The 27,682-nt window shown below is 45.6% G+C and overlaps 1 protein-coding gene across 1 annotated transcript in view; it reads left to right on the top strand.

Annotated features, from left to right (window-relative positions):
* COL9A3 (collagen type IX alpha 3 chain) overlaps window positions 1-27,682 on the top strand; it is a 69,784-nt gene that overhangs the window by 30,257 nt on the left and 11,845 nt on the right. The window contains exons 12-25 of the mRNA XM_083447416.1: window positions 1,840-1,896; window positions 4,332-4,385; window positions 6,097-6,150; window positions 7,111-7,164; window positions 8,979-9,032; window positions 12,467-12,520; window positions 13,873-13,926; window positions 16,860-16,913; window positions 18,550-18,603; window positions 18,822-18,866; window positions 19,142-19,195; window positions 20,193-20,246; window positions 23,394-23,447; window positions 25,062-25,133. Of these exons, the coding sequence (XP_083303542.1) occupies window positions 1,840-1,896; window positions 4,332-4,385; window positions 6,097-6,150; window positions 7,111-7,164; window positions 8,979-9,032; window positions 12,467-12,520; window positions 13,873-13,926; window positions 16,860-16,913; window positions 18,550-18,603; window positions 18,822-18,866; window positions 19,142-19,195; window positions 20,193-20,246; window positions 23,394-23,447; window positions 25,062-25,133 (768 nt within the window). The remainder of the gene's footprint in view (window positions 1-1,839; window positions 1,897-4,331; window positions 4,386-6,096; window positions 6,151-7,110; window positions 7,165-8,978; window positions 9,033-12,466; window positions 12,521-13,872; window positions 13,927-16,859; window positions 16,914-18,549; window positions 18,604-18,821; window positions 18,867-19,141; window positions 19,196-20,192; window positions 20,247-23,393; window positions 23,448-25,061; window positions 25,134-27,682) is intronic.

Below are 27,682 nucleotides of genomic sequence, written 5' to 3'. Positions count from 1 at the left end.
TTCTCTAATTGGAGTCCTCAAGGAGAAGCTAATAATTTCCTTGAACCACCTTATTGGAAAACCTTTTTAGAGGTTGGATGGGAAATGACAGCGTTCTCCTCCCTCCTTTTCCATTTTCAAAAGAGCATCCTATAGAAGCTAATAGAAAATTATAACCTTGCTGCGAAATGACATTATTATTTTCTTTTTGAAGGGGTGAAATACCAAGGAAAATATCTTGCTTTAAGTCCTGTGGGTTTGTAGAGAAACTACCATTAACATCTCTCTCCCATTTTCCATTGACTCTGAACTAAGATAAGTTGAGGCTGAAGAAGACCATGGCTGGGGGCAAGAGGGAGACGGGAAAGGACTTTACTTTTTGAGGTATCCCAGGACACAAGGCTTCACCAATCTGGTGCCCTCCAGATGTGTTGAACTGCAGCTGGCAGGGGCTGATGGGAGTTGTAGTCCAACACATTTGAAGGACACCAGGCTGGCCAAAGCTGCCCCAAGCTACTGTTCTTAGAAGCCATAGTGAGTTACAGGTAAAGGGACCCCTTACCATTAGGCCCAGTCGTGGCCGACTCTGGGGTTGCGGTGCTCATCTTGCTTTATTGGCCGAGGGGGCCAGTATACAGCTTCCAGGTCATGTGGCCAGCATGATTAAGCCACTTCTGGCGAACTAGAGCAATGCACGGAAACGCCGTTTACCTTCCCGCCGGAACAGTACCTATTTATCTACTTGCACTTTGACGTGCTTTCGAACTGCTAGGTTGGCAGGAGCAGGGGCCGAGCAACAGGAACTCACCCCGTCGCTGGGATTCGAACCGCCGACCTTCTGATCGGCAAGTCCTAGGCTCTGTGGTTTAACCCACAGCGCCACCCACATCCCATCATAGTGAGTTAGTGTAGGATTTAATAATAATCTATTATTATTACAGTGGTACCTCTGGTTGCGAATGGGATCCGTTCCGGAGGCCCGCTCGCAACATGAAAAGAGCGCAACCTGCAGCGGCGCATCTGCGCACACATGGGTTGCGATTTGCAGCTTCTGCGCATGCGCGTGACGTCATTTTGCATGTCTGTGCATGCGCAAGTGGCAAAACCCAGAAGTAACCCTTTCTGGTACTTCCGGGTTGCCACAGGACCTATCCTGAAAGAACGTAACATGAGGTATGACTGTATTACAGAACTGCATTCCCTGGTGTTTCCCAGGAAGAGCAAATCAGTGTTGCTCAGAATCAGCCACAACAGTGGTTCCTCGCAGGAAACCTCTGCCGTGACCCATTTTACAGCTAAAGGCATGGCACAGCCTTTCTCCTGCTTTTGTACAGTTCCTTACACTTTATTCGTCCATTGTATTTCTTTTTTTTTAAAAAAAAACACATTTAATTTCACTCAGTAGAAAAACGGAGACAGTGGGTTGTAACCAGTGCTAGTCCTACTTCAAGTAATCCCATTGGTATTGATGAAAAGAACTTAGGCCCATTCATTTCAGTGGGTTTACTCTGAGTAAACCTTCGTTGGATGTAACATCCCCACATTGTGCAAAACTGCTATTTGATGCATTGTGACTCTTGTAACAAAGAAATGCAGACTTCTTGTTGTTTTATTTAAAAAAACAAACAAATTGCTGAAATGTTGTAATAAGCAATCGGCTTAACCGGTTTCACCAAATCCTGAATTTCCCTTAACCACCAGTGATCTAGAGTTGAATATTGTCCATGAAACACAGTAACAGAAATTTCCAGGCTTGTTAATATCACTGCCTTCTCCCCTCATGGATTAATTATTTTTGTTCTGGTTGAATCTGGTTGTGTGTTATATTTATATTATATTTCCCATTTGTTTTGAGTACAGTGTCCAGCTGTCTGTCCACCTGGCCCTCCAGGACCACCAGGGATACCAGGATTCAAGGTGAGGAATGCTCTTTGGTGAACTTAGAGTAGCCATTGCCTGACATAATGTAAAGAAGAAACACAGGCTGCATAACCCATCTGCAGCCCAGATAAGTAGGTTTCCTAGATACAGAATCATGCATGCTCATCTTCAGCAATGCAGCTTCCAATCTAGATGGATTCTAGATCCTGTTGTCTATAAGGGTGGGTGATGTAACAACATACATTTGAAAAACCCTCCCCTTAATTTGATTACCCACACTTTCCCCTCCCAGAAGGTGAATATAGAAGCAAGTGCCAATGGTGATCTTAGCGTATGCCCACCCACAACATCATTAAGGAGGTGGGGATATCTCTAGGACCAACTCCATCCATGGCAGGTGGTGGAACGATGCAGCATCGATCTGCAATGAGCTTTGATCTCTGGAATTAAACTAGTTTGTGGGAAAGTGCTCTTGAGGGGTATAAAATAGTCAACAGCTCCAAACTGAATCAGAATTGTAGAGTTGGAAAGGAACCTGACGATCATCTAGTCCAGTGGTTCTCAACCAGATGTTGTTGGACTACAACTCCCATCATTCCTAGCCAGCATGACCAGTGGTCAGGGATGATGGGAGTTGTAGTCCAACAACATCTGGGACCCATAGGTTGAGAACCACTGATCTAGTCGCTCAGGGGTCTCAGCTGAAGCATCCATGACAGATGGCCACCAGACCTGGGTAGGAGAAACGCAAGATCTCAGGTGCATTGAATGGACAATGCAATGTTTTGTTTGTGAAGCCATAGACAGAGTCCCACTAGTGCAATGGACCTTTAACCCCCTCCAGTGCTTTTTTCTGGGGTTATGCAGGGGTACGCATACCCTTAAACATTTTGTGAATCTTTGTACTTTTGTCCATTTACTGTACAGTGGTACCTCGGGTTACAAACACCACGGGTTACAAACACTTCGGGTGACAGATTCTGCTAACCCAGAAGTAGTACCTCGGGTTAAGAACTTTACCTCAGGATGGGAACAGAAATCGTGTGCCGGCAGTGCGGTGGCAGTGTGAGGCCCCATTAGCTACAGTGGTACCTCAGGTTAAGAACAGTTTCCGGTTAAGAACGGACCTCCGGAAAAAAATAAGTTCATAACCAGAGGTACCACTGTATTTATTTTCCCCTGATACGAACTATAAAATCGTGATTTTCTTGAGTCAAAATAATACCCCTAAACATTTTTTTAAGGGGGCGGGAAAAGAGCACTGCCCCTCTCTCCTCTCTATCAAATCTGCTCTGGGAGGGTCAGGAGAGCCCTAAGATCAGCACACAGTAGGAGGAGATGGGAGATTGTTCTGTCCAGCAAGCAAAAATGTTGAAACGATCACCTTAGTGTAACTTTGAATTCTGCTGTGGATTCTCCTTGTGTGGAGGTTTTGAGGAAAAGGTGGGGCAAGCTTTTGTTGAAAAAGAGCCATAGCTCAGTGGCAGAGCATCTGTTTCACATGCAGAAGATCCAGATTGAATTCCTAGCATCTCCAGATTTGGAATGTGTGAAGCCCTGGAGAGTCTGTGCTAGTCAGTGTGTAGACAGCTCCCAGGTAGGGGGGGACCCCTGACCATTAGGTCCAGTCGTGACTGACTCTGGGGTTGCAGTGCTCATCTCGCTTTACTGGCCTAGCTTCCAGGTCATGTGGCCAGCATGACTAAGCCACTTCTGGCGAACCAGAGCAGCGCACGGAAACGCCGTTTACCTTCCCACCGGAGCGGTCCCTACTTTGACATGCTTTCGAACTGCTAGGTTGGCAGGAGCAGGGACCGAGCAACGGGAGCTCACCCCGTCGCGGGGATTCGAAACACCCAGGTAGAGGGACCCAATTATCTGTTTCCCAAGCACCGGGCTTTCCCCCCGATGGATTTGTACAGACTGTATCTGTGCAGAAATGATTAATTTACTAATTTAAATTATACATGAATTACATGTAACAGTAAATTTCTAAGCAGTTTAGAACAGAACGAAATAGGAAAATGAACATCAGAGTATCTCGTAAGCAACTGGGTATAATTAATGCTGCGAGAGACGCGGTGGCTTGGGCGCCCGCAGGCTCCGCATTGCCCAAATGGTCCACCCACTGCCTCCCCCCAGCTGTAGGGCGGCTGAGTGGAAGGAGGCAGGCAGACTCCGGAGACCCCACGGTGTGCCCTGCCCCTATGGGTGGCTCGCCCTGCTCCTGGGCGCACTGCCCCAGGCACCTGAGTGGCTTCCTCCCCCACTGCTTAGTCTGTGTGATTTATTGCTGGCTGGTTCCCTGACACAACATGTAGATATATACTCACTATTACTCCATGAAATGTTTCTCATTGAATAGACTCAATACAGTTTGGTTTTCTAAAAGCTGTGTGTGCACCTTTTTGACCCAAACAAACTGCATGTCTACAGTAATAGGATACTGATTACTCTGGTTTTATTTTTAGGGGCATACGGGTTATAAAGGCGAACCTGGAGAAGTAGGCAAAGATGGCGAGAAGGTAACACAAACACCCTTTTTTCTTAAGCGTCAATTTTGTTCCCAGCGAAAGCTTCAAGGAAATTGGGCTGCCAATCAGCCAGAATAGATTGGAATCAACAGTGTTGTGAGGAGTAGGTTTAAGGGATTGGAGATGAATGAATTAAGAAAAAAATGCTGTTTTATATCAGGTTCCATGCCCAGCCTTGGATGTTTGGCATTGTTGCATTTTTCTATGTAGTGTTCAGTCAAGGGCCGGATCTACACAGCTATAAAAAAGAAAAGCATTATGAAAAGAAACGCTATAAAAGCTCATAATGGAAATTATTGTTGACTTCAGATTTCTGCTCTATAGCGCCATCTGGTGTGACATTTTTATAACGCATTTATAATGTTATAATTGACGAGTGTAGCTGAGTCCAAGGAGAGGGTAGAGAACGTAGGAATCCCAGGGCAGTTGAAAGATTCATCCCTGAAATACACACTTCAACAATACTGGGCTAGTTCATGCCAAATTATAAAAACGATGAGTCAGTGTAGGCAGATTTTTGGAGGACAAGGCTGCCAGTGCTGTTATCCCCCCGTTCAGGTGTTAGAAGCCCAAAGCATGAGCTGTACTGAGTAACACTGTGTGGGCTGAGTAGGGATATGAGAGAAATTAAATCCAGTTTGCATTTGAAGGTTAGCCTACTTAATTTGCACTTTCGTGAAACAGTAATATGTGCGCCGAAACAACGCCACCTTTTGACATTTGCACTGCGCCAAATTTTACAGTGTGGTTCTCCAGCCAATCAATGTGTCCAAATGATGCATGTGAATTTTGCATTTCTGCAAAGCATGCGTGTAAATGCATATCAATGCAAGCAGCACATGAAAGCGTATTACATGTTCCAGAAACGTGTCTATTAGGCAAAATTGCGCACAAACCTGAAAACTGAAATGCTGGTGAATTTTCATGAGGACTTTTAATAATAGTAATAATAATAATTTTTTAAAAAATGCAAAGTGATTTGGAAATGTGGAGAATGGAAAATGAAAAACCGAAAGAAACTTAAATGGAAAGATCTGTCCGTCTCTAGTAAACTTTCTGGGGAGTGAGTATATTACATTGGATGACTGGTTTTGTTCCTAAAATATACTCCTGTCCAGTAATGAGGCCACTGTTTGGGTTGCAAGATAATTTCTACAGCAATCCAGATGTTGGCAAGGGTTAAACCATGGGTAGGCAAACTAAGGCCCAGGGGCCAGATCCAGCCCAATCGCCTTCTCAATCCGGCCCACGGATGGTCCAAGAATCAGTGTGTTTTTACATGAGTAGAATGTGTCCTTTTATTTAAAATGCATCTCTGGGTTATTTGTGGGGCATAGGAATTTGTTCATTTTCCCCTCCTTCAAAATATAGTCCGAGCCCCCACAAGGTCTGAGGGACAGTGGACCGGCCCCCTGCTGAAACAGTTTGCTGACCCCTGGGTTAGATGGAAGCTTGAATTGGTAGCCAATATGTATACAGCGATGCTGTTTGGGACACATGATTCCACCATGTTAAGGTTAATGGATTAGACTATTTCATGGAGGAGAGCTTTCAATGATGGCCATGATTGCAGTCCTCCGCCTCCACAGTCGAAGGGAGCGATGCTTGCAAATACCTGTTGCTGGAAGCCACGGGGGGGGGGGAGGGTTGTAGGCCTTGTCAACACACCTTGCGTCATTCATTTCTTGTTCTCTTCTTCCAGGGTTCACCAGGACCCCCAGGTCCTGCAGGACCTCCAGGAACTGTTGGTTTGCAGGTAAAATAGGCCACCGTTTTTATTTATTTTTAAAATATTTTTTATTCGTTTTCAATTTAAAACCTTCCAATTAATGACAAATCAATTCCAATCATACCGAATCATTAAACCAAAAATAGTAAAAGGTAAAGGGACCCCTGACCATTAGGTCCGGTCGTGACCAGGTTGCGGCGCTCATCTCGCTCTATAGGCCGAGGGAGCCAGTGTTTGTCCGCAGACAGCTTCCGGGTCATGTGGCCAGCATGACTAAGCCGCTTCTGGCGAACCAGAGCAGCACACGGAAACGCCGTTTACCTTCCCGCTAGAGCGGTACCTATTTATCTACTTGCACTTTGACGTGCTTTCGAACTGCTGGGTTGGCAGGAACAGGGACCGAGCAATGGGAGCTCACCCCATCGCGGGGATTCGAACCGCTGACCTTCTGATCAGCAAGTCCTAGGCTCTGTGGTTTAACCAAAATACAGCCAATTAAACATTCCAAATTTAAAAAATAAATTCAAAAGGGGGCTTCCCACGTTCTGGATATCGAGAGATGTCCTTCATTTGTTTTCTGCTTTTCTTCCTTGTTGTTTTCCACTTTCATAGTTCCGATCTTAACCGTCCTTATCTTCTCCATCAGCCACTGATGTGTTATTTAACAAAGTCCATATATCTTATTTAACAAAGTCCATATATCTGTTATCCTGCAAGAGGCAAAATTTTTATTCCATGTTGTTTTCCACTAGTTGTTTTTAAGACACAGTCCTCTAGGTAGTCCCTCCTTTCACTCCACCATCTTCTTTTTGCCAAATGCTCTGGGCATAGTTCTGCCCATAGTACTGCCTAACTCACAAAAAAAGAGCCCCAGACTCTGATCTCTGTCTTTTCCCACCAAACAATGCCTTGGCCTGCATGCCACTTCCAGAATTTCATTTAATCCTGAGTTTTCTAAATAAATCAACAGATACTTTTCGTTCCTAGGGACCACGAGGGTTAAGAGGTCTGATTGGCCCCGTGGGGCCTGTTGGAGACAGGGTAAGTCCAGCTTCCTTTCCTCTTGACTCTTCTCAGACCCTTGCACCAAAGAAGGCTGTTCTCGAATCCAGCGCTTCTGTGTAACCTGTGAGTAAGAGTGGAAATTGATGTTGTATGACATTGATTGACGTTGGAGAGAAATTGAGTTGAGAAACAAAATTAAGGCTACGTGTTGAAATACGAATGTATTAGATAAAATGTAAGGAAATATACAATAATAAGAGTACATTTGTTTGTAAAAAAAAGAATATACAACGAGATTGACAGGAAGTCTGTAGTGTTGGTACAAATATTATTTTGAAATGGCTTTATGTCTTTGTTTTTTCTTTTTCTTTCTTTAGCTACATAAATTTGGTATATAAACTTTGTATACATGTTGGAAATTATAATATGCTCTGTAATGTAATATGATAATGTTTACATGTGTGACATAAGAACGTTAATTTTAAAAAAAGCAAAAAAGAGAGAGTGGAAATTGACCATGAGAAAAGTTCCCCTACTTCAGACCTTTCCTTGGCCTCAGATGCAACTAGGCCACCTTTGGCAAGCAGCTGCCTCTCAGTCTTTGCAGAATACTGGCTTACCTTGCAGGAGGGGTGGGGAACCTCAAGATCGTGAGGCAAAGGCAGCCAGCCCCCCAGGATGGTCTGTTGGCTCTTGGCTCTCTCACCAGCCTCTTGCCATGCCCACCTCAAGGGTTGCCTGGAATTGATTTATCCTTGATCGGGCATAACTGTCATTGAAAGTCTACTCAATATTGATCCAGAGTAGATTCCAGTGTATAGTTAGCAGAGTAAAAACCTAAACAGGTTGCAGGGTTCCCCAAAAATAGACCAGAGGTAATCAATATTTCATCCAGCAGAGCTTTACTGCTACTGATGGCAAATGGGCATCACGGTCACAAATCTAATATATTCAAGACTGACACTGTCCATAAGAAATCCAGTTGCTGCAGACTTGATAAACTTAAAGGGACCCCTGACCATTAGGTCCAGTCGTGGCCGACTCGGGTTGCGGCACTCATCTCGCTTTATTGGCCAAGGGAGCCGGTGTACAGCTTCCGGGTCATGTGGCCAGCATGACTAAGCCACTTCTGGTGAACCAGAGCAGAGCATGGAAATGCCGTTTACCTTCCTGCCAGAGTGGTACCTATTTATCTACTTGCACTTTGACGTGCTTTTGAACTGCTAGGTTGGCAGGAGCTGGGACTGAGCAACGGGAGCTCACCCCGTCGGGGGGATTCGAACTGCCGACCTTCTGATCGGCAAGCCCTAGGCTCTGTGGTTATACCACAGCGCCACCCATTTCCCTTAATAATAAACTTAGAACTTAATTTATAAGACTAAACCTTAACACTAAACATACTATGTACAGAACACCACACTAGAGAGACAGAAAGAGAATGTGAGTGAAACCCAGGCTACTTCTGGCCTCTACTATTATCTCTACCTTGCAGAAGAGATAACAGAACCAGTTTAAACCATCTGTACTCAGCTTCTTTGAAGGAATAACCCAAAAAATCACAAACTTTCTGCTTGTTTCTTTCACACAGAGAAGCTTCCAGAACCCTCTTGAATCAATTAGAATAGGAAAGATCTGTACACATCAGATCAATACTTTCTGCACTAAGAAATGCAAACTGGCAATAACACCTCTTTTTGTTTGTGGGTGGGTGTTGGAAGCTGCTGCTGAAGGTCAGAGAATGCATGAAAAGTTCTGTGTGCTTTCTTGTCCTTTTTCACAGCAATTTGCTTATTAAGGATAAGTCCCTCTTCTAGGCAAAAGGTCTGACCAAGTTCATTTCTTGTTTTCAGGGAACAATTGGTTTCAGAGGACCTCCCGGTCTTCCGGGCCCCCCAGGAAAAGCGGTATGTGCCTCTTTTTATATTGCTAGGTTTCTCCAGTGGGCATTTCCAGATGTATCAAGGCCTATTCCTCTTCATTTTTTTACTATCAGCTGTGCACCTAGGGTTGCTCAGGAATTCTAAACAAAGAAACTTGTGCAGCTTGGAAACCAGTGGTTAAAATAAGTGCAGTTTTGAAAAATTCAGCCCACCACCATGATTCAAGATGGTGTTCCATTGCATCCAAACTGTCATGTACTGAGTTGAATAGGATCCAAAATGCAGCAGTCTGATTGGTCCTAGAACAATAGGATTCAGAATGCAGCAGTCTGATTGGTCCTAGAACAATAGGATCCAGAATGCAGCAGTCTGATTGGTCCTAGAACAATAGGATCCAGAATGCAGCAGTCTGATTGGTCCTAGAACAATAGGATTCAGAATGCAGCAGTCTGATTGCTCCTAGAACAATAGGATTCAGAATGCAGCAGTTTGATTGGTCCTAGAACAATAGGATCCAGAATGCAGCAGTCTGATTGGTCCTAGAACAATAGGATCCAGAATGCAGCAGTCTGATTGGTTCACAGGAGGCACCCGATCCAGCTCCAGGTGGAAGTGAATCCGCAACCTGATTGGCCTACAGGAGAATCCCAGAATTAGCCCATTGTGTAAATAATGTATATAAAGCAGACCTTCTGGGGGAACTTCCATTCCTTCTCATCACTATGAGCTGAATAAAGAGCATGAAAGCTACTCTCGACTTTGAGTATATTTCACAAACGTAGATGAAAACCTGCTCCTTGATCTCAGGAACCGTCTTGCAGAGTTTGGTTACAATATCTTAAAAGCTACACAGAGAGCAGACAAGCAACTTTCTGAAATACGAAGTAGATTTGAGTGTTTGGTGGTTGTTTTTTTACAGGACAATGCCCTCTCTAGGCAGCGTTGAGAACTTTGCAATTCTAGCAAGCAAACATCCAGAAAAGGGAAAACTGCAAGAAAAGGGGAATCAAAAGAAAAATTCAGCAGAGCAAGCAACAAATAATGCTGCTCTATTTGGGACACCCCTATTTTGGCTTAATAAATCAAGATATGAACATGACTTCTGCCTGTGCACATAAGCCCCTTTGCTCTTCTCTGACTACGGTGCTGAAGTCTCCAATTAGCCATCATTTCCAGGTTCCTGCAAACTCAGAAAATGTGGTTTCCAGTTTCAGAATAAGCCAAGATCCTAAAAATACTTCAAAATGTGGTTACCTGGCTTCTTCCAAAGCTGGTAACCATAGTTTCCTGGTTTGGCTGAAATGTGAAACTATGTTTAATTGGAGAGCTCTTGCTTTTTCTGCATATTATTAAGCCAATATATGGTCACCTGAAAATGACCTTCAAATTTGAGCAAGAATGGGTAGTGTACCTAAACCATTCACTATTCAGACAGAAAGATAAATTCAACCTCATCATACAACTTGAATAAATTTAGCTTTAGCGGTTCTTTATTTTTGCTAAATGAAAGGAACGGGGGAGAAAAGTTTTGAAAACCACACCTGCTAGTGGAACAGGAATGAATGAAAATATGACACTTTTTTGGGAAATGATTTAATAGAGCATAAAGTAAAGGTACCCCTGCCCGTACGGGCCAGTCTTGACAGACTCTAGGGTTGTGCGCCCATCTCACTCAAAGAGGCCAAGGGCCAGCGCTGTCCGAAGACACTTCCGGGTCACATGGCCAGCGTGACATCGCTGCTCTGGCGAGCCAGAGCCGCACACAGAAACGCCGTTTACCTTCCCGCTAGTAAGCGGTCCCTATTTATCTACTTGCACCCAAGGGTGCTTTCGAACTGCTAGGTTGGCAGGCGCTGGGACCGAACAGCGGGAGCGCACCCCGCCGCGGGGATTCAAACCGCCGACCTTTCGATCGGCAAGCCCTAGGCACTGAGGCTTTAACCCACAGCGCCACCCGCGTCCCTTTAATAGAGCATATGGGGAGGTAAAGGGGTAAAGGGGAATCCTGACCATTGGGTCCAGTCGTGACCTACTCTGGGGTTGCAGCGCTCATGTCGCTTTATTGGCCGAGGGAGCCGGCGTACAGCTTCCGGGTCATGTGTCCAGCATGACCAAGCCACTTCCGACCAACCAGAGCAGCGCACGGAAATGTCGTTTCCCTTCCCACCGGAGCGGTACCTATTTATCTACTTGCACTTTGATGTGCTTTCGAACTGCTAGGTTGGCAGGAGCAGGGACTAAGCAATGGGAGCTCACCCTGTCGCGGGGATTCGAACCACTGACCTTCTGATCGGCAAGTCCTAGGCTCTGTGGTTTAACCCACAGCGCCACCCACATCCCAGAGCATATGGGAGCTGGAGCCAAATCTCTCCATGGTTGGAATAGCAGAGCATCAATGGGACGTAAATTTCAGTGGGTCTACTCTTAAGCATGAAAATCGGGGTCCACTCCATAATATTCCTTTTAAAAAATGCATGTAGCCAAAAAATGCTGCAGATAAATTGCATTTGGCACATAAAATAAATTTAAAAAAATTAAAAAATGTGAGTATATATGTTTTAAACTAGCACAAGATTCAAAATGGGATCCTGAAAAAGACATTTTCTATGATAATTTCTTTTAAGATACTTTTTACGTAAGTGGGGGTCACAGGGGTTTGTCACCAGTTCGAGACGGGACAAGTAGCAATGAAACAAAAGGATGCAATCTTGAAAGACCAGGGAGCATAGATAATCCTGTCTAAGACACATATTTGCTTGCAAATACGTCCTTCTCCCCAGACTTCATGTTTCCAGAGCATATCAGTTGGCTTTCACACAAGCTAATGGTAGTGTATGCTCTGGTTATCTCCTGCTTGGACTACTCTTTGTGGGGCTGCCTTTGAAGGTGACCCGGGAACTACAACTAATCCAGAATGCAGCAGCTAGACTGGTGACTGGGGGCGGCCGCCAAATCCACATAACACCGGTCTTGAAAGACCTACACTGGCTCCCAGTATGTTTCTGAGCACAATTCAAAGTGTTGGTGCTGACCTTTAAAGCCCTAAACGGCCTCGGCCCAGTATACCTGAAGGAGCGTCTCCACCCCCATCGTTCTGCCCGGACACTGAGGTCCAGCTCCGAGGGCCTTCTGGCGGTTCCCTCACTGTGAGAAGCCAAGTTACAGGGAACCAGGCAGAGGGCCTTCTCAGTAGTGGCACCCGCCCTGTGGAACACCCTCCCACCAGATGTCAAAGAGAACAATAACTACCAAACTTTTAGAAGACATCTGAAGGCAGCCCTGTTTAGGGAAGCTTTTAATGTTTTGTGTATTACTGTATTTTAATATTTGGTTGGAAGCCGCCCAGAGTGGCTGGGGAAGCCCAGCCAGATAGGCGGGGTATAAATAATAAATTATTATTATTTGAAAATGGCCCGGGCCATTGCAAAATAGAATGACAAAAGGCTTTTTCATTTCAGGGGCCTCGTGGAGATCGGGGTCCTCAGGGGTTCCGGGGACCCAAAGGCGATACTGTAAGTACATTTCTATTTTTTTACTATACTTACTAATATCGCCATCATCATTATCTATATTATTTCTATGTATGTGTTATTTTACCTAATGTTACGTTTTTGTTCCATTAAGAGTTTTGTTCCACTGCCTATATTTGAAAGGTGCTGGAGTGCAGAGAGAACTAGGATGACAAGAAATGTGAAAATGTCAAAGGAACAATTACTAAGAAAAATGGCTGTTGTGTCTGACGGAGAATGACACAGCCTTTAAGGCTCCACTGCATTCTTTAAGTTTTGCTAGCGCTGTAAGGAAGACTTCTGAAGAAAGATTCCTTTCACATTCCTCAGCATTCACCCCTCTCTTTGTTTTATTTATTTATTTTATCTTTCGTTTATTGAATTTATATACCGCCCTATACCCGGAGGTCTCAGGGCGGTTCACAGAAAAGATCACAATAAAATCAAAATAAGAACAATAACCCAGTAACATCTCCCCTCAAAAAAGAGCCACATTTTTTAAAGGGCATAGGATGTACAGGTGAAAATTAGAATATTGTGGAAAAGTTCATTTATTTCAGAACTTCAACTTAAAAGGTGAAACTAATATATGAGATAGAGTCATGACATTCAAAGCGAGATATGTCAAGCCTTTATTTGTTATAATTGTGATGTTTATGGAATACAGCTGATGACAACCCCATAACACCTTCCATAACACCTCAGCAGTGCCACAGGCTGATAGCATCCATGCCACGCCGCATTGAGGCAGTAATTGATGCAAAAGGGGCCCAAACCAAGTACTGAGTACATGTGCATGCTTCTACTTCTCAGAGGTTCAATATTGCTCTATTTGCAGCCCTTGTTTTGCCGATTTCATTTCATATTCTAATTTTCTGAGATTGTTAATTTGGGGGTTTCATCAGCTGTACACCATAAACATCACAATTTAACAAATAAAGGCTTGACATATCTCGCTTTGCATGTCATGAGTCTATCTCATATATTAGTTTCACCTTTTAAGTTGAATTACTGAAACAAATGAACTTTTCCACAATATTCTAATTTTCCGAGTTTCACCTGTAAATCGGATTAACCAAAGGCCTGGTTAAAGAGGAACGTTTTTGCCTGGCGCCTAAAGGTATATAATGAAGGCGCTATGTGAACTTCCCTGGGGAGAGCATTCCACAGACGGGGAGCCACTGCAAAGAAGGCCCCGTTCTCGTGTTGCCACCCTCCGGACCTCTCGAGGAGGAGGCACATGAAGAAGGGCATCAGAAGATGATCTCAGGGCCCGGGTAGGTTCATATGTTTTGATGATACTTCATTGACCACAAGTAATGCTTGTTGAGAGTTTTTTTGCTCTCTGCTCCTAGGGTAGACCAGGACCCAAAGGAACTCCAGGAACTGCTGGACCCTTAGGAGAACCTGTAAGTCTTGCTGTCATCATTAACATGAAGCTATTTTTGGTGCTAAGTTCATAGCAAGGGAACGTGCGTGCCCTGTTTGGTAGAAAGATGGTGACCCTGAAGCTCAAGATATCAAGAAGGACACTGACAAACTGGAACGTGTCCAGAGGAGGGCAGCCAAAATGGTCAAAGGCCTGGAAACGATGCCTTATGAGGAACGGCTAAGGGAGCTGGGCATGTTTAGCCTGGAGAAGAGGAGGTTAAGGGGTGATATGATAGCCATGTTCAAATATATAAAAGGATGTCATATAGAGGAGGGAGAAAGGTTGTTTTCTGCTGCTCCAGAGAAGCAGACACGGAGCAATGGATCCAAACTACAAAAAAGAAGATTCCACCTAAACATTAGGAAGAACTTCCTGACAGTAAGAGCTGTTCGACAGTGGAATTTGCTGCCAAGGAGTGTGGTGGAGTCTCCTTCTTTGGAGGTCTTTAAGCAGAGGCTTGACAACCATATGTCAGGAGTGCTCTGATGGCGTTTCCTGCTTGGCAGGGGGTTGGACTTGATGGCCCTTGTGGTCTCTTCCAACTCTATGATTCTATGATTCTATGATTTTATTGAACAGGATTTGCATGCCACTTAATCATCTAAACCTCAGTCTCAGTTACAGGAGACGCTAAATGTGTCTCTCAGTATGGTGGCTGGCGTTCTCCTTATCTCTTGAGTCTCCGTCTGCACTGTGCATTTAAATCAGTGTCATACCGCTTTAAACAGTCATGCCTCCCCTTCCCACCCCAATAATCCCAGGAACTCTAGTTTCTTAAGGGTGCTGAGGGTTGTTAGGTGACCCTCTATTCCCTTTACTGAACTACAATTCCCAGAGTTCAGACTGGCCCTTCAACCACTCTGAGAACAGTAGCTCTGTGAGGGTAAGTAGGGGGTCTCCGAATAACTCTCAACACCCTTCATTTTCTAGGGTTCTTTGGGGGATGCCTGTTGAAAAAGGAACGATACAGCTTTAAACACATAGTGCAGATGGAGCCTAACTTGCTGGTGTTATAAGAATGCTAAGGTCTTATATAAGTAAAGGTAAAGGGACCCCTGAGCATTAGGTCCAGTCGTGGCCGACTCTGGGGTTGCGGCACTCATCTCGCTTTATTGGCCGAGGGAGCCGACGTACAGATTCCGGGTCATGTGGCCAGCATGACTAAGCCGCTTCTGGCAAACCAGAGCAGCGCACAGAAGCACCGTTTACCTTCCCGCCAGAGCGGTACCTATTTATCTACTTGCACTTTGATGTGCTTTCGAACTGCTAGGTTGGCAGGAGCAGGGACCGAGCAACGGGAGCTCACCCCGTCGTGGGGATTCGAACCGCCGACCTTCTGATAGGCAAGTCCTAGGCTCTGTGGTTTAGCCCACAGTGCCACCCGCATCCCAAGGTCTTATATATATGTAGAATAAATGTTCATAAATGTACAAGGCAAACACACATGCATAAGTATAGTGTCTGAAACTGTACAGGAGAGCAATCCTGAAGCTATTTTGACTCTCCCAAATTGACCTCAAATATTTATCTGCAAGGAGAAAGGAAATGGGGAAAGCTTTCCAGTTGTCTTTGGACTGTAGGGGCTTACACCTCCCTGTAAATACAGCCTGGCAAGTATCTGTTAAGCTGAACACACTATCAATATGCGTAAGAGATTCAGGAACTACCGTATTTTTCGCTCTATAGGACGCACTTTTTCCCCTCCAAAAATTAAGGGGAAATGTGTGTGCGCCCTATAGAGCGAATGCAGGCTGCGCCGCTAAGCTGCAAGGCAGAACAGGGAGACGGAGCGCTGCGGAGGGCTCCATCTTGCTGTTCTAGCTTGGGGACGTCTGCGCGCAAAGCCTCTCCAGGGCAGCGGGGTGCCTTCACCCCGCTCTCCTGCAGAGGCTAGCAAGGCTGTTCCCAAGCCAGAACAGCGAGACGGAGGGCTCCGTCTCGCTGTTCTGGCTTGGGTACGGGTGCGCGCAAAGCCTCTCCAGGACAGTGGGGTAAAGGCACCCCGCTCTCCTGCAGAGGCTAGCAAGGCTGTTCCAAATCTAGAACAGTGAGACAGAGGGCTCCGTCTCGCTCTTCTAGCTTGGGGACGGCTGCGCGCAAAGCCTCTGCAGGGCAGCAGGGCGCTGCGCTCCAAAGGCTTCAGGGATCTTTGAGCCTGGGGGTGGGGGGAAGCGCTGCTTCCCCCCACCACCCGCTCCACACACTTGGGTGAATGCACCTTGAACGCACCTTGTTTTAGAGGGGGAGAACAAGGAAAAAAATATTTTTTCCCTGTTCTCCCCCTCCTATGGTCCGGTGCGTCCTATGGTCCGGTGCGTCCAATAGAGCGAAAAATACGGTAAGTATTTACCATCTCCAAGGAATGGCCAGGCTACCCAGAAAAGGCATTATCAGGTATCCTGGCAGACAGGAGAGAAACAACACGCTCAAATTTCTGCTGGGGGCCACCTCTTTCTGTGATGTATGTATGGTGTTTTTGGGGGGGTGGTCTTGAGCTACAGGGTAGGCAGTTTCAACAGTCTATATAAGAGCTTGCACACCAATGTTCTGGGTTCCTCTCCTCCCTCCCTGTGTGGGGTGAGCAGGGGACCCTGTTGCAACAGTTTAATAAAGATCAGGCTTACTAGCTGCTTTGCTTCTCAATATTCTCTGGTTGGCCTCCGTTATTTTCTCCTATCGATAGGGAACCCACTTAAGGACTCTGTACGGGCTCTTGGGTACCCCATAAGGGGAAAAGGAGCAGTTTTTTTTTTCTTTTAACACTAGTAATTTGTGCTGAGAGGGGAGAGCGCTGCACTTTAAGGCAGAACTAAACAATTAAGGGTCTCGGGTGGACAGGGGTATCTGTGATGTTTATTTAATTCCACACACACACACCCCACTTAAAAATGGTGTCCTCCAATATTTCAGGGCATGCCTGGAAAAGATGGAAGAGATGGGACTCACGGACTCGATGGTGAGAAGGTTTGTAGTCCTGTTTACGAACCCTGTCAAAGTATGCACAAAGCACATAGTTTAACATTTTCCCCTCCCCTCTTCCTGCAAATTCCTGTATGTTCTAATTGTTATTGATGCAAAATACCTTTGATTTACGGTTGCCAATCTAAGCAATACACATTGCCATGCGTAATTTCGTATCTGTAACAATTGCAATGATTTTGGTATATATATATATATATAGTTTGACGCAACATTGTCAGTTTATTCAGAAATGCTTATCCGAGCGTTTGTTGTTTTCTTCTTATTTTGTACGTAATGCTTGCGCATCATATGTTTGAATGCAAACAAAGGTATATCTCCATGCAACCATGTTAAACAATTCAAAGGTGGAAACGAATAAGACTACGTCTGTCTGTCCCCCCCAAGAGAAAGGACATAAAGAAAATCAGTTGAAAAGCAGCATCCGAGGCATAAAGAACTGCTTTGCCGGATCAGGCACAAAGGCTACCGAGTCCAGCCTCCTTTTCTTACGGTGGCCAGTCAGACATCTGTGGAAAAACCCCTGGCCATTCTTTTATGCTTCCTGGCTACTTCCCACCCCACTGCCCCAGAGACCAGGGCTCTGTGCGTCACATGGAGCCACCACACACTCCTTGAAGTACACTGCTGCCCCCTGCCAGTGTGGTGTAGTGGTTAAGAGCGGTAGTCTCGTGATCTGGGAAACCGGGTTCGTGTCTCCGCTCCTCCACATGCAGCTGCTGGGTGACATTGGGCCAGTCACACTTCTCTGAAGTCTCTCAGCCTCATTCACCTCACAGAGTGTTTGTTGTGGGGGAGGAAGGGAAAGGAGAATGTTAGCCGCTTTGAGACTCCTGAAGGGGAGTGAAAGGCGGGATATCAAATCCAAACTCTTCTTCTTCTTCTTCTTCTTCTTCTTCTTCTTCTTCTTCTTCTTCTTCTTCTTCTTACTGCAGCCAGGACATTGCCTTGTTGCTGGTGTAGAAATAAGATTCAGTGACATGTACAAAAATGCATTATGCAATTGCTTTGCCAAAATGTGTATATTGGGGGGGGTACATTTAAAGATGTGTATATTGGGAGAAACATGCTGATGAATTTTCGTGAGGACTCTTTTTTAAAAAAGCAAGCTGATACGGAAATAGGAAGAACTGCACATCAAATTGGATAAATGAAAAACTCAGTATTTTACTTACTTGATTCGTCTATTTTGTAGTCACTATTTTACTATACTGGAGGGGGGAATTATTTAAAATCTGAAGGGAGGGAGGGAGGGGTAGGATATTTTTGAAGCTTAGAAAAGAGAAAATGAAAAACTGAGAAAAACAGAAATTAATAGATTCTCCCATCTCTAACTCATGTTCACATAGCACAGCTGCCACCAGCCTTTAAAAACCCACTTATTTTCAAAGATTGTATTCAGTGTTTCTACTGTGTGGTGCGAGTTTGCTGTCATTAAGTAAATGCATTGATTCTCTTGGCTTGAAATGAACCCTGAACCCCAAAAGAAAAAGAAAGGGCAATATTCTACAGAAGTGTACAACGGGCAGAACTGCTGGACCCTCTTTTAAATTTCTCTGGCGATGTTAATGCTCCAATAGGCTGAACAACCCACACACCAACATTATTTTGCATTTTACAGGGTGATGCCGCTCGCTTTGGTGTTCCTGGGGAAAAGGGACCAAATGGACTTCCTGTGAGTATTCTTCCACAGAAAACATCTGGGTGGGGGGAACAATTTATATATTTATTACATTCATCCAAGGAGTTTGAGGTGTTGTATATGTATGTCCAACCACATCAACAGCTTGGGTAGCGCTGCCGACCATTTCCTGCTTTCTAGAACACTCAGTGGTGAATTTAATTCTCTGTTGCTTCCATGTTTTCTGACCTTGATGACGCTCTCCCCTTCAGGGACTACCTGGAAGACCTGGAACTAAAGGCGAAAAGGGTCAACCAGTAAGTAAGGCCTTTTATTTAACGTCCTTGGAAGTGTGTGAGTTGCTTTAAGCCGGCCTGTTTACTCTGTGATGGATACTCTTTGCCACCAAAGGTTGTCCTGGGTCGCCACCTGTCGGCAAGACCACCACAGCATCTCCTCAGCTTTGCTCACCTGTATTTGACAGCTAGCCTGGGGGTCTGTCCCCCATCTGACTGGGTGGCGAACTTTTGCAAATGGAAACGCAGACTTAATGGAACGCCCTGGTCACTTTTCATTCTCTGTCCTCCGGTAGGGCGTTCCGGGAGAGATGGGAGGAACCGGTCCTTCAGGAGAGCCAGGTATACCTGTACGTATCTCATCCATGCATGCTCCACGCTTGTCGATAACACTCATCCTTCCAGGTTGCTCTGCGTCACTGTTGATGACGAGCTCAGAGCCATCTTCATTCCCTCTGCCTCTGACGTACAGATTGCAGGTGCCAGTCCAAAATGGCTCTGCCCACACATGGGAGAGAGAGAGAGAGAGAGAGACAGTTATCAGTTCTCCTGAGGCTTGCTGACTGCAACAAATCTCTAGGGGAAAGACCAAAAGCAAGGAACCAGCAAACTCAGCAATGGTTGCGTTCAATGAAAGGTTGACTCATGATTTCTGTTGGAAAAACGCCACCTTCCCAAGACACCAAGGCGTCTCTCTGGTGGTCACCCTCTGGCTGTAAATCTTCCTCATTCCAGAGAGAGGTAGAGAGGGAGGTAATAAGCGACCCCTCCCTCCTGAGAGGAGCACACTCGTCTTCTGGCATCCCATTGCAGAAGAAAGAGACAATCAGTAGCTATTAACGACTTTATTCATTGTCTATATACAGAGAACTCCATGAGCGTGTCTGCTGTCTCTGAGCAGCAGTACAGAAGAGCTTCACACTTCACACAGAAGCGAAAGTAACTTTTCACAGTACTGAGACTGTGCTGAGACTTCCTGTCTCACGCTCTCAGACACTCACATGATGTAAACAACCATTGAACTGCTCTCTGAGCAGCTGGTGAGATAAAAATCCTAACAGTTTCTGTGGTGAGGGACATTCTGGGGTGTGTGGACAGGAGAATTAGGAGTGGAATCGAGAATTCCGGTTTCCTTGGAACCCTGAGCAGGACACACGCCACACTGCAAAATTTTGCAACGATTTGAGCTCAGAACCCTTGTAGATCTATTGCAAACCTCCCTGAGATCCACCAGCAGATAGATCTCCATGTGGGTCCCGCCCACCATGATGCAGAACAATGGCTTTGAATAGTGGGACTGGATTGATTGCAAATGCACCACATATGATCTTCTGTTATTTTTCTCAGGGAGATCGTGGGATCCCTGGGGAGAGAGGTGACCCTGGTCCAAGAGGATCTTCTGTAAGTATCCAGTAATCCCGTTTAAAAGCATTATTGCTCATCTTAGTTACATGCTAAACTTCCATCGAGGTGGAGTCCATCTCCTTTCATCCCAGAATACACCTGTCCTGTTCTCTCTGTGACTGCTATTCCTACCCAGTGCTTACCAAAATTAAGTTAAGAGTAGAAAGGATAATGGATGGTGAATTTTTCAACATCTGCCTGTCAATTGCCTTCCTCTTAAAATATCACGGCATTAAGAAGCCACTTTAATTTGGAGTCTTCGGCTCATGGTAAATATTTGTTTTCATTTTGCATCTAATGAGCTCTAGCAATTGACTCGCAGCAGGCAGTATGTTTGTGTGTTTTAAATCGCTTTCTTCTCTTTTATTTGATCAAAAACGCACACACAGGGCATCTTAGCTGATTTCTTGCGAGTGCCTTGGGCCAGTCATCAAGCAGCAGAATAAGGCATTTCCAAGGGGAAGGAAATAAGCTGGAAAACCAGACTCCTTATTCATAATTATAAAGCGAAGGAATAAAAGGGTAACTGAAGAACTACGAGAAAATAACAGGAAAACTGTATGTGGCGATGGCTGCATGAGAAGCACGTTCTATCCTAAGGGTTCTTGCAGACAACCTGTTTATTGAGGACTCACCTTGATTTGCTTGCAAGGCAAATTTAACAATGTTGGCTCCTTAATGAGCATTTATTCCAACTTGTAGATGCTGCCGCATTGTCATCCACAAGGCATTTTTTTCATCACTTTCCTTATTGCAAGAATTCTGATCTTTGGGGGAAGCGAGTTTCTTGTGCAAAAGCTCCCAGATGACTACAGTTACACAACCTGCATTGCTGGTATGTGATGGAATCCCATCTGAAAATAGTGAAAGTCTCAAAGTGCGCTCAGATTTCCAGGACGGAAAGGATGCTCAGATTCCTTGTATTGTTTTTCCATGTTGCTCCTCAAATTCTTCCAAAGTTGCCTCCGGCCTGACAGCATTCTGCATCAGGGAATTGAAACACATCGGTTTAGGTTTGCACAATGGATTGAAGGGCTCTTTCGCCCTGGTGCAACAAATCCACTTTTTTAAAAAAAAGAAAGATGGCAAACTTTTTGTGGATAGGAAATACAGTGGTGCCTCGCAAGACGAAAAGAATCCGTTCCGCGAGTCTCTTCGTCTTGCAGTTTGTTCGTCTTGCGAAGCAAGCCCATTAGCGGATCAGCGCTATTAGCGCTATTAGCAGTTTAAGGGCTATTAACGGCTATTAAAGGCTTAAGGGATTAGCGGATTAGCTGCTAAAAGGCTATTAGCAGCTTAGCGCTTTAGAAAAAGGGGTTGGGGAGCGGAAAAAAACCTCAAAAATCGCAAGGCATTTTCGTCTTGCGAAGCAAGCTCATAGAGAAATTCGTCCTGTGAAGCACCTCTGAAAACGGAAAACCCTTTCGTCTTGCGGGTTTTCCGTCTTGCGAGGCATTCGTCTTGCGGGGCACCACTGTACACTGAAAAGTGTGATATGAGTGAATGGCTGATAGGAAAGTTTGTAACCATCACGCAAGTAAGTCAGGATAAATTCAGGATGATGGCTTTGTCATCATGTAAACTCTCCAGAAACAAATCAGAACATTTCTTTTTTTTAAATTAAATTCAATATTTTTTATTGCTTTTCAAAAAAATTAACGAATTCACATAAAATTAATTTAAATTTAACACATATTTAAAAGTTGACCTCCCACCTTTTCTTACACTTGTGTCCTTCTTCTCCCTCTCTCGCTGCATTATAAAACATATTTTTATCTACTTGCCATTATATTACTTAAGATCATCATTTTCCATTGGCTGTGCATATTTCAATCCCTGCCCCTCCTTTTATTGACTATATTTCCCATAGAAAACCAAATTACTCTTCACTTTGCCAAACCATAGAAACAATCCATATGAAAAACTTTCCTTTCCTTTCACCTTACATGCACAAAGTTCTGATCATTGTTGGTACAAATTTCATTGATTTTCTTCTTCCAAAGCTTTAGTCTATTTAAAAAACCCTTTGGGTGTACTCTTTATCTGTTGTCGCCATAACTGCCCTTGATCTGCAGATCTTAGGGCTGTTCACGACATAAATGCTCCATAATAATCTAACCTCCATGTAAGCTCTGTGTGAGCAAATCAGAATGATTGTTCGATAAACAGGTTGTCTGGAGGATTCCCAAGGCAGAACACTGTTGCAGGGAAGACCATGACCGAATGATGACTGGGCCTGCTCCTTCTGCCCGGAGCAACTTCAAGGCCTGTCATTTTCTACCTTCCTAGGGTATTCTATCTTCAAGCTGAGTGGGAAAGCCCTCTTTGGAGATTTCTGCTCGCCCTGAGCTTCGCAAAGTGGTCATGCTGCCACAAATACCCATAGCTCTCAACTTACAGATTTGAAAATAAGGGACCAGCAGCCTCGAAAATAAGGGATCAGCAGCCAAAATAAGGGATTTTGCTTAGCTTATGCATAAATCCGGCACTGATGGAGCCATGCTGCTTTTGCAGTTAGGAAAGAGTTATGAAAGGGATGCAGAGGGGGAAATCACTACATTAAGATGCTGCACTGGTTGGAGGGTATGCTAAGCAGCACATCGGGGCTGCCGTCGTCCTGGTGCAAGGAGTTCCATCGGCCCTTCCCCGTCTGAGAGAGAGGGAGGGAGGGAGAGAGACTCTCACCCACATTGCCTGCAAGCCCGGCATGAGGTGGTTGCGGCGCCGCGGCAGCCACTGAAGCGCCACCCTTCTGCGTCCCTCCCCATCCCCTCCTCTTCCTCCTCCCTCAGGCCGCCTCCTTAGCCACCGCTGCCGCCTCCGACTTCCCCTGGCAGTGCGGCGGAAGTCTCACAAGAGAGGGGCTGCCTACCCGCCCAAAGCCACCTGTCTCCTCAGGACGCGCCCCTGAGGGGGAAAAGGACGGAGAGACGGAGACGCGGCAGCTCGTGCGCGTGCTCCCTCTCGCAGCGGAGGACCCTGAGCTGCTGGTTCCCTCTCGAGCCGGGCGAGCATGAAACCCGGGAAATTTAAGGGACATCATCAATAAGGGACAGCAGCGGGATACGGCGCTGGGATAAGGGAGTTTCCCGCCAAATATGGGACGGTTGACAGCTATGCAAATACCATTTCTTTCCTTTTCAGGGACCAATCGGTTTGCAAGGCCCCATGGGAGCACCAGGTGTAAGAGGGTTTCAGGTGAGTCCATTAAGCAACAGCGACAACTTAGCACACAGCTGAAGAACCTTCTCTGCATCGTGGACGTCAAGAGATAAGTGGGGCACAATTGGGGAAGCTATCTTATGAGAACAGTTGAGTAGAGGGGATATTCTATGCTAGTCCTGCTCAGAGTAGACTTATTATGCAGAGTAATTGTTGGCTATTTGCAGATTAGTTGCGCTGCAGAAGGCGTACTGGGGACACCACACATGACAAGGAACGCAAAAGTAACTTTTGCTAGGTTTTAATAACAAAAACAAAACTCCTTTTACAATATATCAATAAGCATGACCCATCCACCTGGGTACTGAGAGAGCTAGGTGCTGCTCTTTATATACTATAAAAGGTAAAGGGACCCCTGACCATTAGGTCCAGTCATGACCGACTCTGGGGTTGTGGCGCTCATCTCGCTTTATTGGCCGAGGGAGCTGGCGTACAGCTTCTGGGTCATGTGGCCAGCATGACTAAGCTGCTTCTGGCAAACCAGAGCAGCGCACGGAAATGTCGTTTACCTTCCCACCTTTACCTATTTATCTACTTGCACTTTGACGTGCTTTCGAACTGCTAGGTTGGCAGGAGCAGGGACCGAGCAACGGGAGCTCACCCCGTTGTGGGGATTCGAACTGCCGACCTTCTGATCAGCAAGTCCTAGGCTCTGTGGTTTAACCCACAGCACCACCCGCGTCCCTTATATCCTATACCCAACAGCTTAATTAACATAACTTAACAGCACCTGCTGTACTGCTTCACAGCTGTAAAACTAGGTCAAGTTATTTGCTCTGGCCCTTAAAGACATACAAATCTTGTGGAACAATAATGAAACCTAAAAATTAAAGAAACCATTCCACATTAATAAGTATGACTAACTTAGCTTCATTGCTTTCAGTGGGTCTCTTCTGAGTAGGAGTTGGTTGGTTACAACCCTTTGGCTTCACTCAAGGCCACATGCAACACAACAGAACATTTCTGCTCCTCCTCCTCCTCACCCCTGGCAAATGCCTTTTAATCTTGGGTCCCTTTCAAGTGTGGCTGGAGTTAGGGGTCAGTAAGATGGGGCAGCTGTCAGTGCTGTGACCCATTAAGGGCCACCACAAACTTAGGCTGCATATGCACCATGGGTGGAATTCAATGTGAGGAATTCATGAGTGGAATGAGGTCCACTTGCACAATGAGACTCCTCCCCATTCCCTCCATGGCCCCCAAACCTGCTTTGGGTTCCCCAAAATCCTCCAAAGCAGATTTAGGAGGCATGTGGGAGAGGGAGGAAAAGAAAGTCCCATTGCATGAGTGGACCTCTTTCCACTTGTGGAACATCTATGTTAAATCCCACCTCATACTTTTAAAGCACGTGACTTCCCCCAGAGAATTCTGGGAACTGTAGTTTGCCCCCTTACAGATCTATTGTTCCCATCACCCTTAATAATCCAGCACTGGCTTGGCTCCGTCAGTGCGTTTGCACCACGCTGACCTCCCTACCCCTCACCCTCTGAGTATAAACCTCTTTCTGGGAAACCAGCATAGCAACTCCACCCGGTGACCTGCTTCTGTTGCTTTGTGGTAAAATGCCTTTGTTGCTTATTATTTTTTTTTTAGGGTCGTAAAGGGTCCAGTGGGGAGCCTGGCCTTCCTGGTCCCACCGGAATCCGTGGCGGGTCTGGTGAAAGGGTAAGAAAGAAGGAGCGTCTCCACCCCCATCATTCCCTCATTGCGAGAACCAGGCATAGGGCCTTCTTGGTGGTGGCGCCCGCCCTGTGGAACGCCCCCCCCATCAGATGTCAAAGAGATAAACAGCCACCTGACATTTAGAAGACATCTGAAGGCAGCCCTGTTCACGGAAGTTTTTAGTGTGTGACATTTTAATGTATTTTTAATATTTGTTGGAAGCCTCCCACAGTGGCTGGAGAAACCCAGCCAGATGGGCGGGGTACAAATAATAAATTATTATTATTATAAAGAAAGTGGGAAAGTTGAGAACAGCAGCCTACTTAACTTCACACAAAATAACAGCACTATTTTTGCTATGTAGGGTTGCCATATTAACATACCAACATGTGCATAGACCTAAGTCCTATTAGATTCAATGATACTTATTCCCAGGTATACGTGCAGGGAAGGCTTGGTCTCAAGAGGCAGGGAGTTCCAAAGTTCCAAATGAAGCATCCCATAAGAAAGGACAGGGAATGCTTCTTCCAAATGATGACATTGCTGTTGGGATGCATCCAAGGAAACGGGGGCAATTTGCAAGCCCCCAGCTGGCCCCAGCCCACCGGCCGGTAAGCCAGGCTATCTCCAGTCCTTGGATCAGCATGAAACTGCGACCCACAGCTTCAGAAGCCTTCAGAAGCTAGAGCACGCAACACTCATAGAATCATAGAATCATAGAATCATAGAGTTGGAAGAGACCACAAGGGTCATCGAGTCCAACCCCCTGCCAAGCAGGAAACACCATCAGAGCACTCCTGACATATGGTTGTCAAGCCTCTGCTTAAAGACCTCCAAAGAAGGAGACTCCACCACACTCCTTGGCAGCAAATTCCACTGTCGAACAGCTCTTACTGTCAGGAAGTTCTTCCTAATGTTTAGGTGGAATCTTCTTTCTTGTAGTTTGGATCCATTGCTCCGTGTCCGCTTCTCTGGAGCAGCAGAAAACAACCTTTCTCCCTCCTCTAGGTGACATCCTTTTATATATTTGAACATGGCTATCATATCACCCCTTAACCTCCTCTTCTCCAGGCTAAACATGAAATCATAGAAATCATTACACTCAGCAGTGTAAATAACACTGCGCAACAGAAGTGGCAGGAGACAGCTGTGAGAGCATATCTACAGGCAGTTTATTCAGCATACATCAGGACAAAGGAAAAACGTGTCTTCTCCCTTCGTGCAAGCATAAGCAATAGCTATACACAAAACGGAAGTTCCCAGCAAGCTGTGCTGGAATGTAAACAGGCATGTGACACACAACAGTCATACCTGTTCCTCTTAAGGTGGAACGGAATATTCTAACAGTCGCAACACCTGCCTGCATCGTGTGGGGTTTCTCCTCTGTGGATGTTCTGCCTGCGGAGTGATGTGCGGCCAAACCTACCTCCTTGCTGCAGGTGAAGCTCTTTCTTGGCAGCAAGTCAAGCACCTCACAGCTGCTGAGCAGAGGACTCAGTTCCTGCTCTCTGCAGTGCGGTCCAGAAGGCACCTCCCATATGCACGTTTAAAGGGGCTTTAAACCCTAATTAAGCATCAGGGCTGCCCCCCTATCCCAATTGATTCAATTTTTCCCTGTATACCTGAAAGAGCATCTCCACCCCCATCGTTCAGCCTGGAGGTCCAGCTCCGAGGGCCTTCTGGCAGTTCCCTCACTGTGAGAAGCAGGGTTACAGGGAACCAGGCAGAGCACCTTCTCGGTGGTGGCACCCGCCCTGTGGAATGCCCTCCCACCAGATGTCAAGTATCTGACTTTTAGAAGACATCTGAAGGCAGCCCTCTGTGTAGGGACGTTTTCAACGTTTGATATTTTCGTGTGCTAATTGCTTTCAATTTGTTGCAAGCTGCCCAGAGTGACTGGGGCAACCCAGTCAGATGGGTGGCATATAAATAAGTGTGCGATAAGATGGCGCCCGGCACACTTCCCCTGTGCCTTTGGACCCTCGTGCCGATAGAAAACTTGAGCTCTTTGAAGCTCTTAGCAGAGTTCTTAGCAGCGGTAGAAAGCGTTGCCTCGTGTGTGTGGATAATAAATCAGACCGAACGCAGGCTTCTTGCTAATCTCTAACAACCTTTAATTGTGAAGAAAAACATCATAAATCAGTCACGGCGAGAGAGCAGACATCCTTCTCGCCTCTCAGCCAAAAACGAAAGAAAAACTCACACACAAAGAAAGATTCCCGTATGTGAACCAAACCACACCTCAGAATGTGAGACGTCACACAGAACTGTTTAACCCTGTAAGTTCTGATTCTCCTCACAATAAGTTGTTGTTGTTGTTGTTGTTGTTGTTGTTGTTAGTCAGGGCCTGGATCAGGAGAGGGGCATGGACAGCCCTAAGGGAAACTGATGCTTTTCACCCAATTAAGGCATTTAAAACTGATTAATCACTTGGGTTTTTTAAAAAAATCCATTTGAGCACACGGCACACCTTCCCTGCTGGAAGGTGCCACGTTTTGCCCTTCCTCCTGACTATGCTTCTGCAAGCATACACAAGGGGTAGGAAAATAAAA

The sequence above is a fragment of the Podarcis tiliguerta genome (assembly GCF_965153285.1).
Source record: "Podarcis tiliguerta genome assembly, chromosome: 6".
In the NCBI taxonomy this organism is placed as follows: domain Eukaryota; kingdom Metazoa; phylum Chordata; class Lepidosauria; order Squamata; family Lacertidae; genus Podarcis; species Podarcis tiliguerta.
This window is presented reverse-complemented; position numbering and strand designations above follow the sequence as displayed.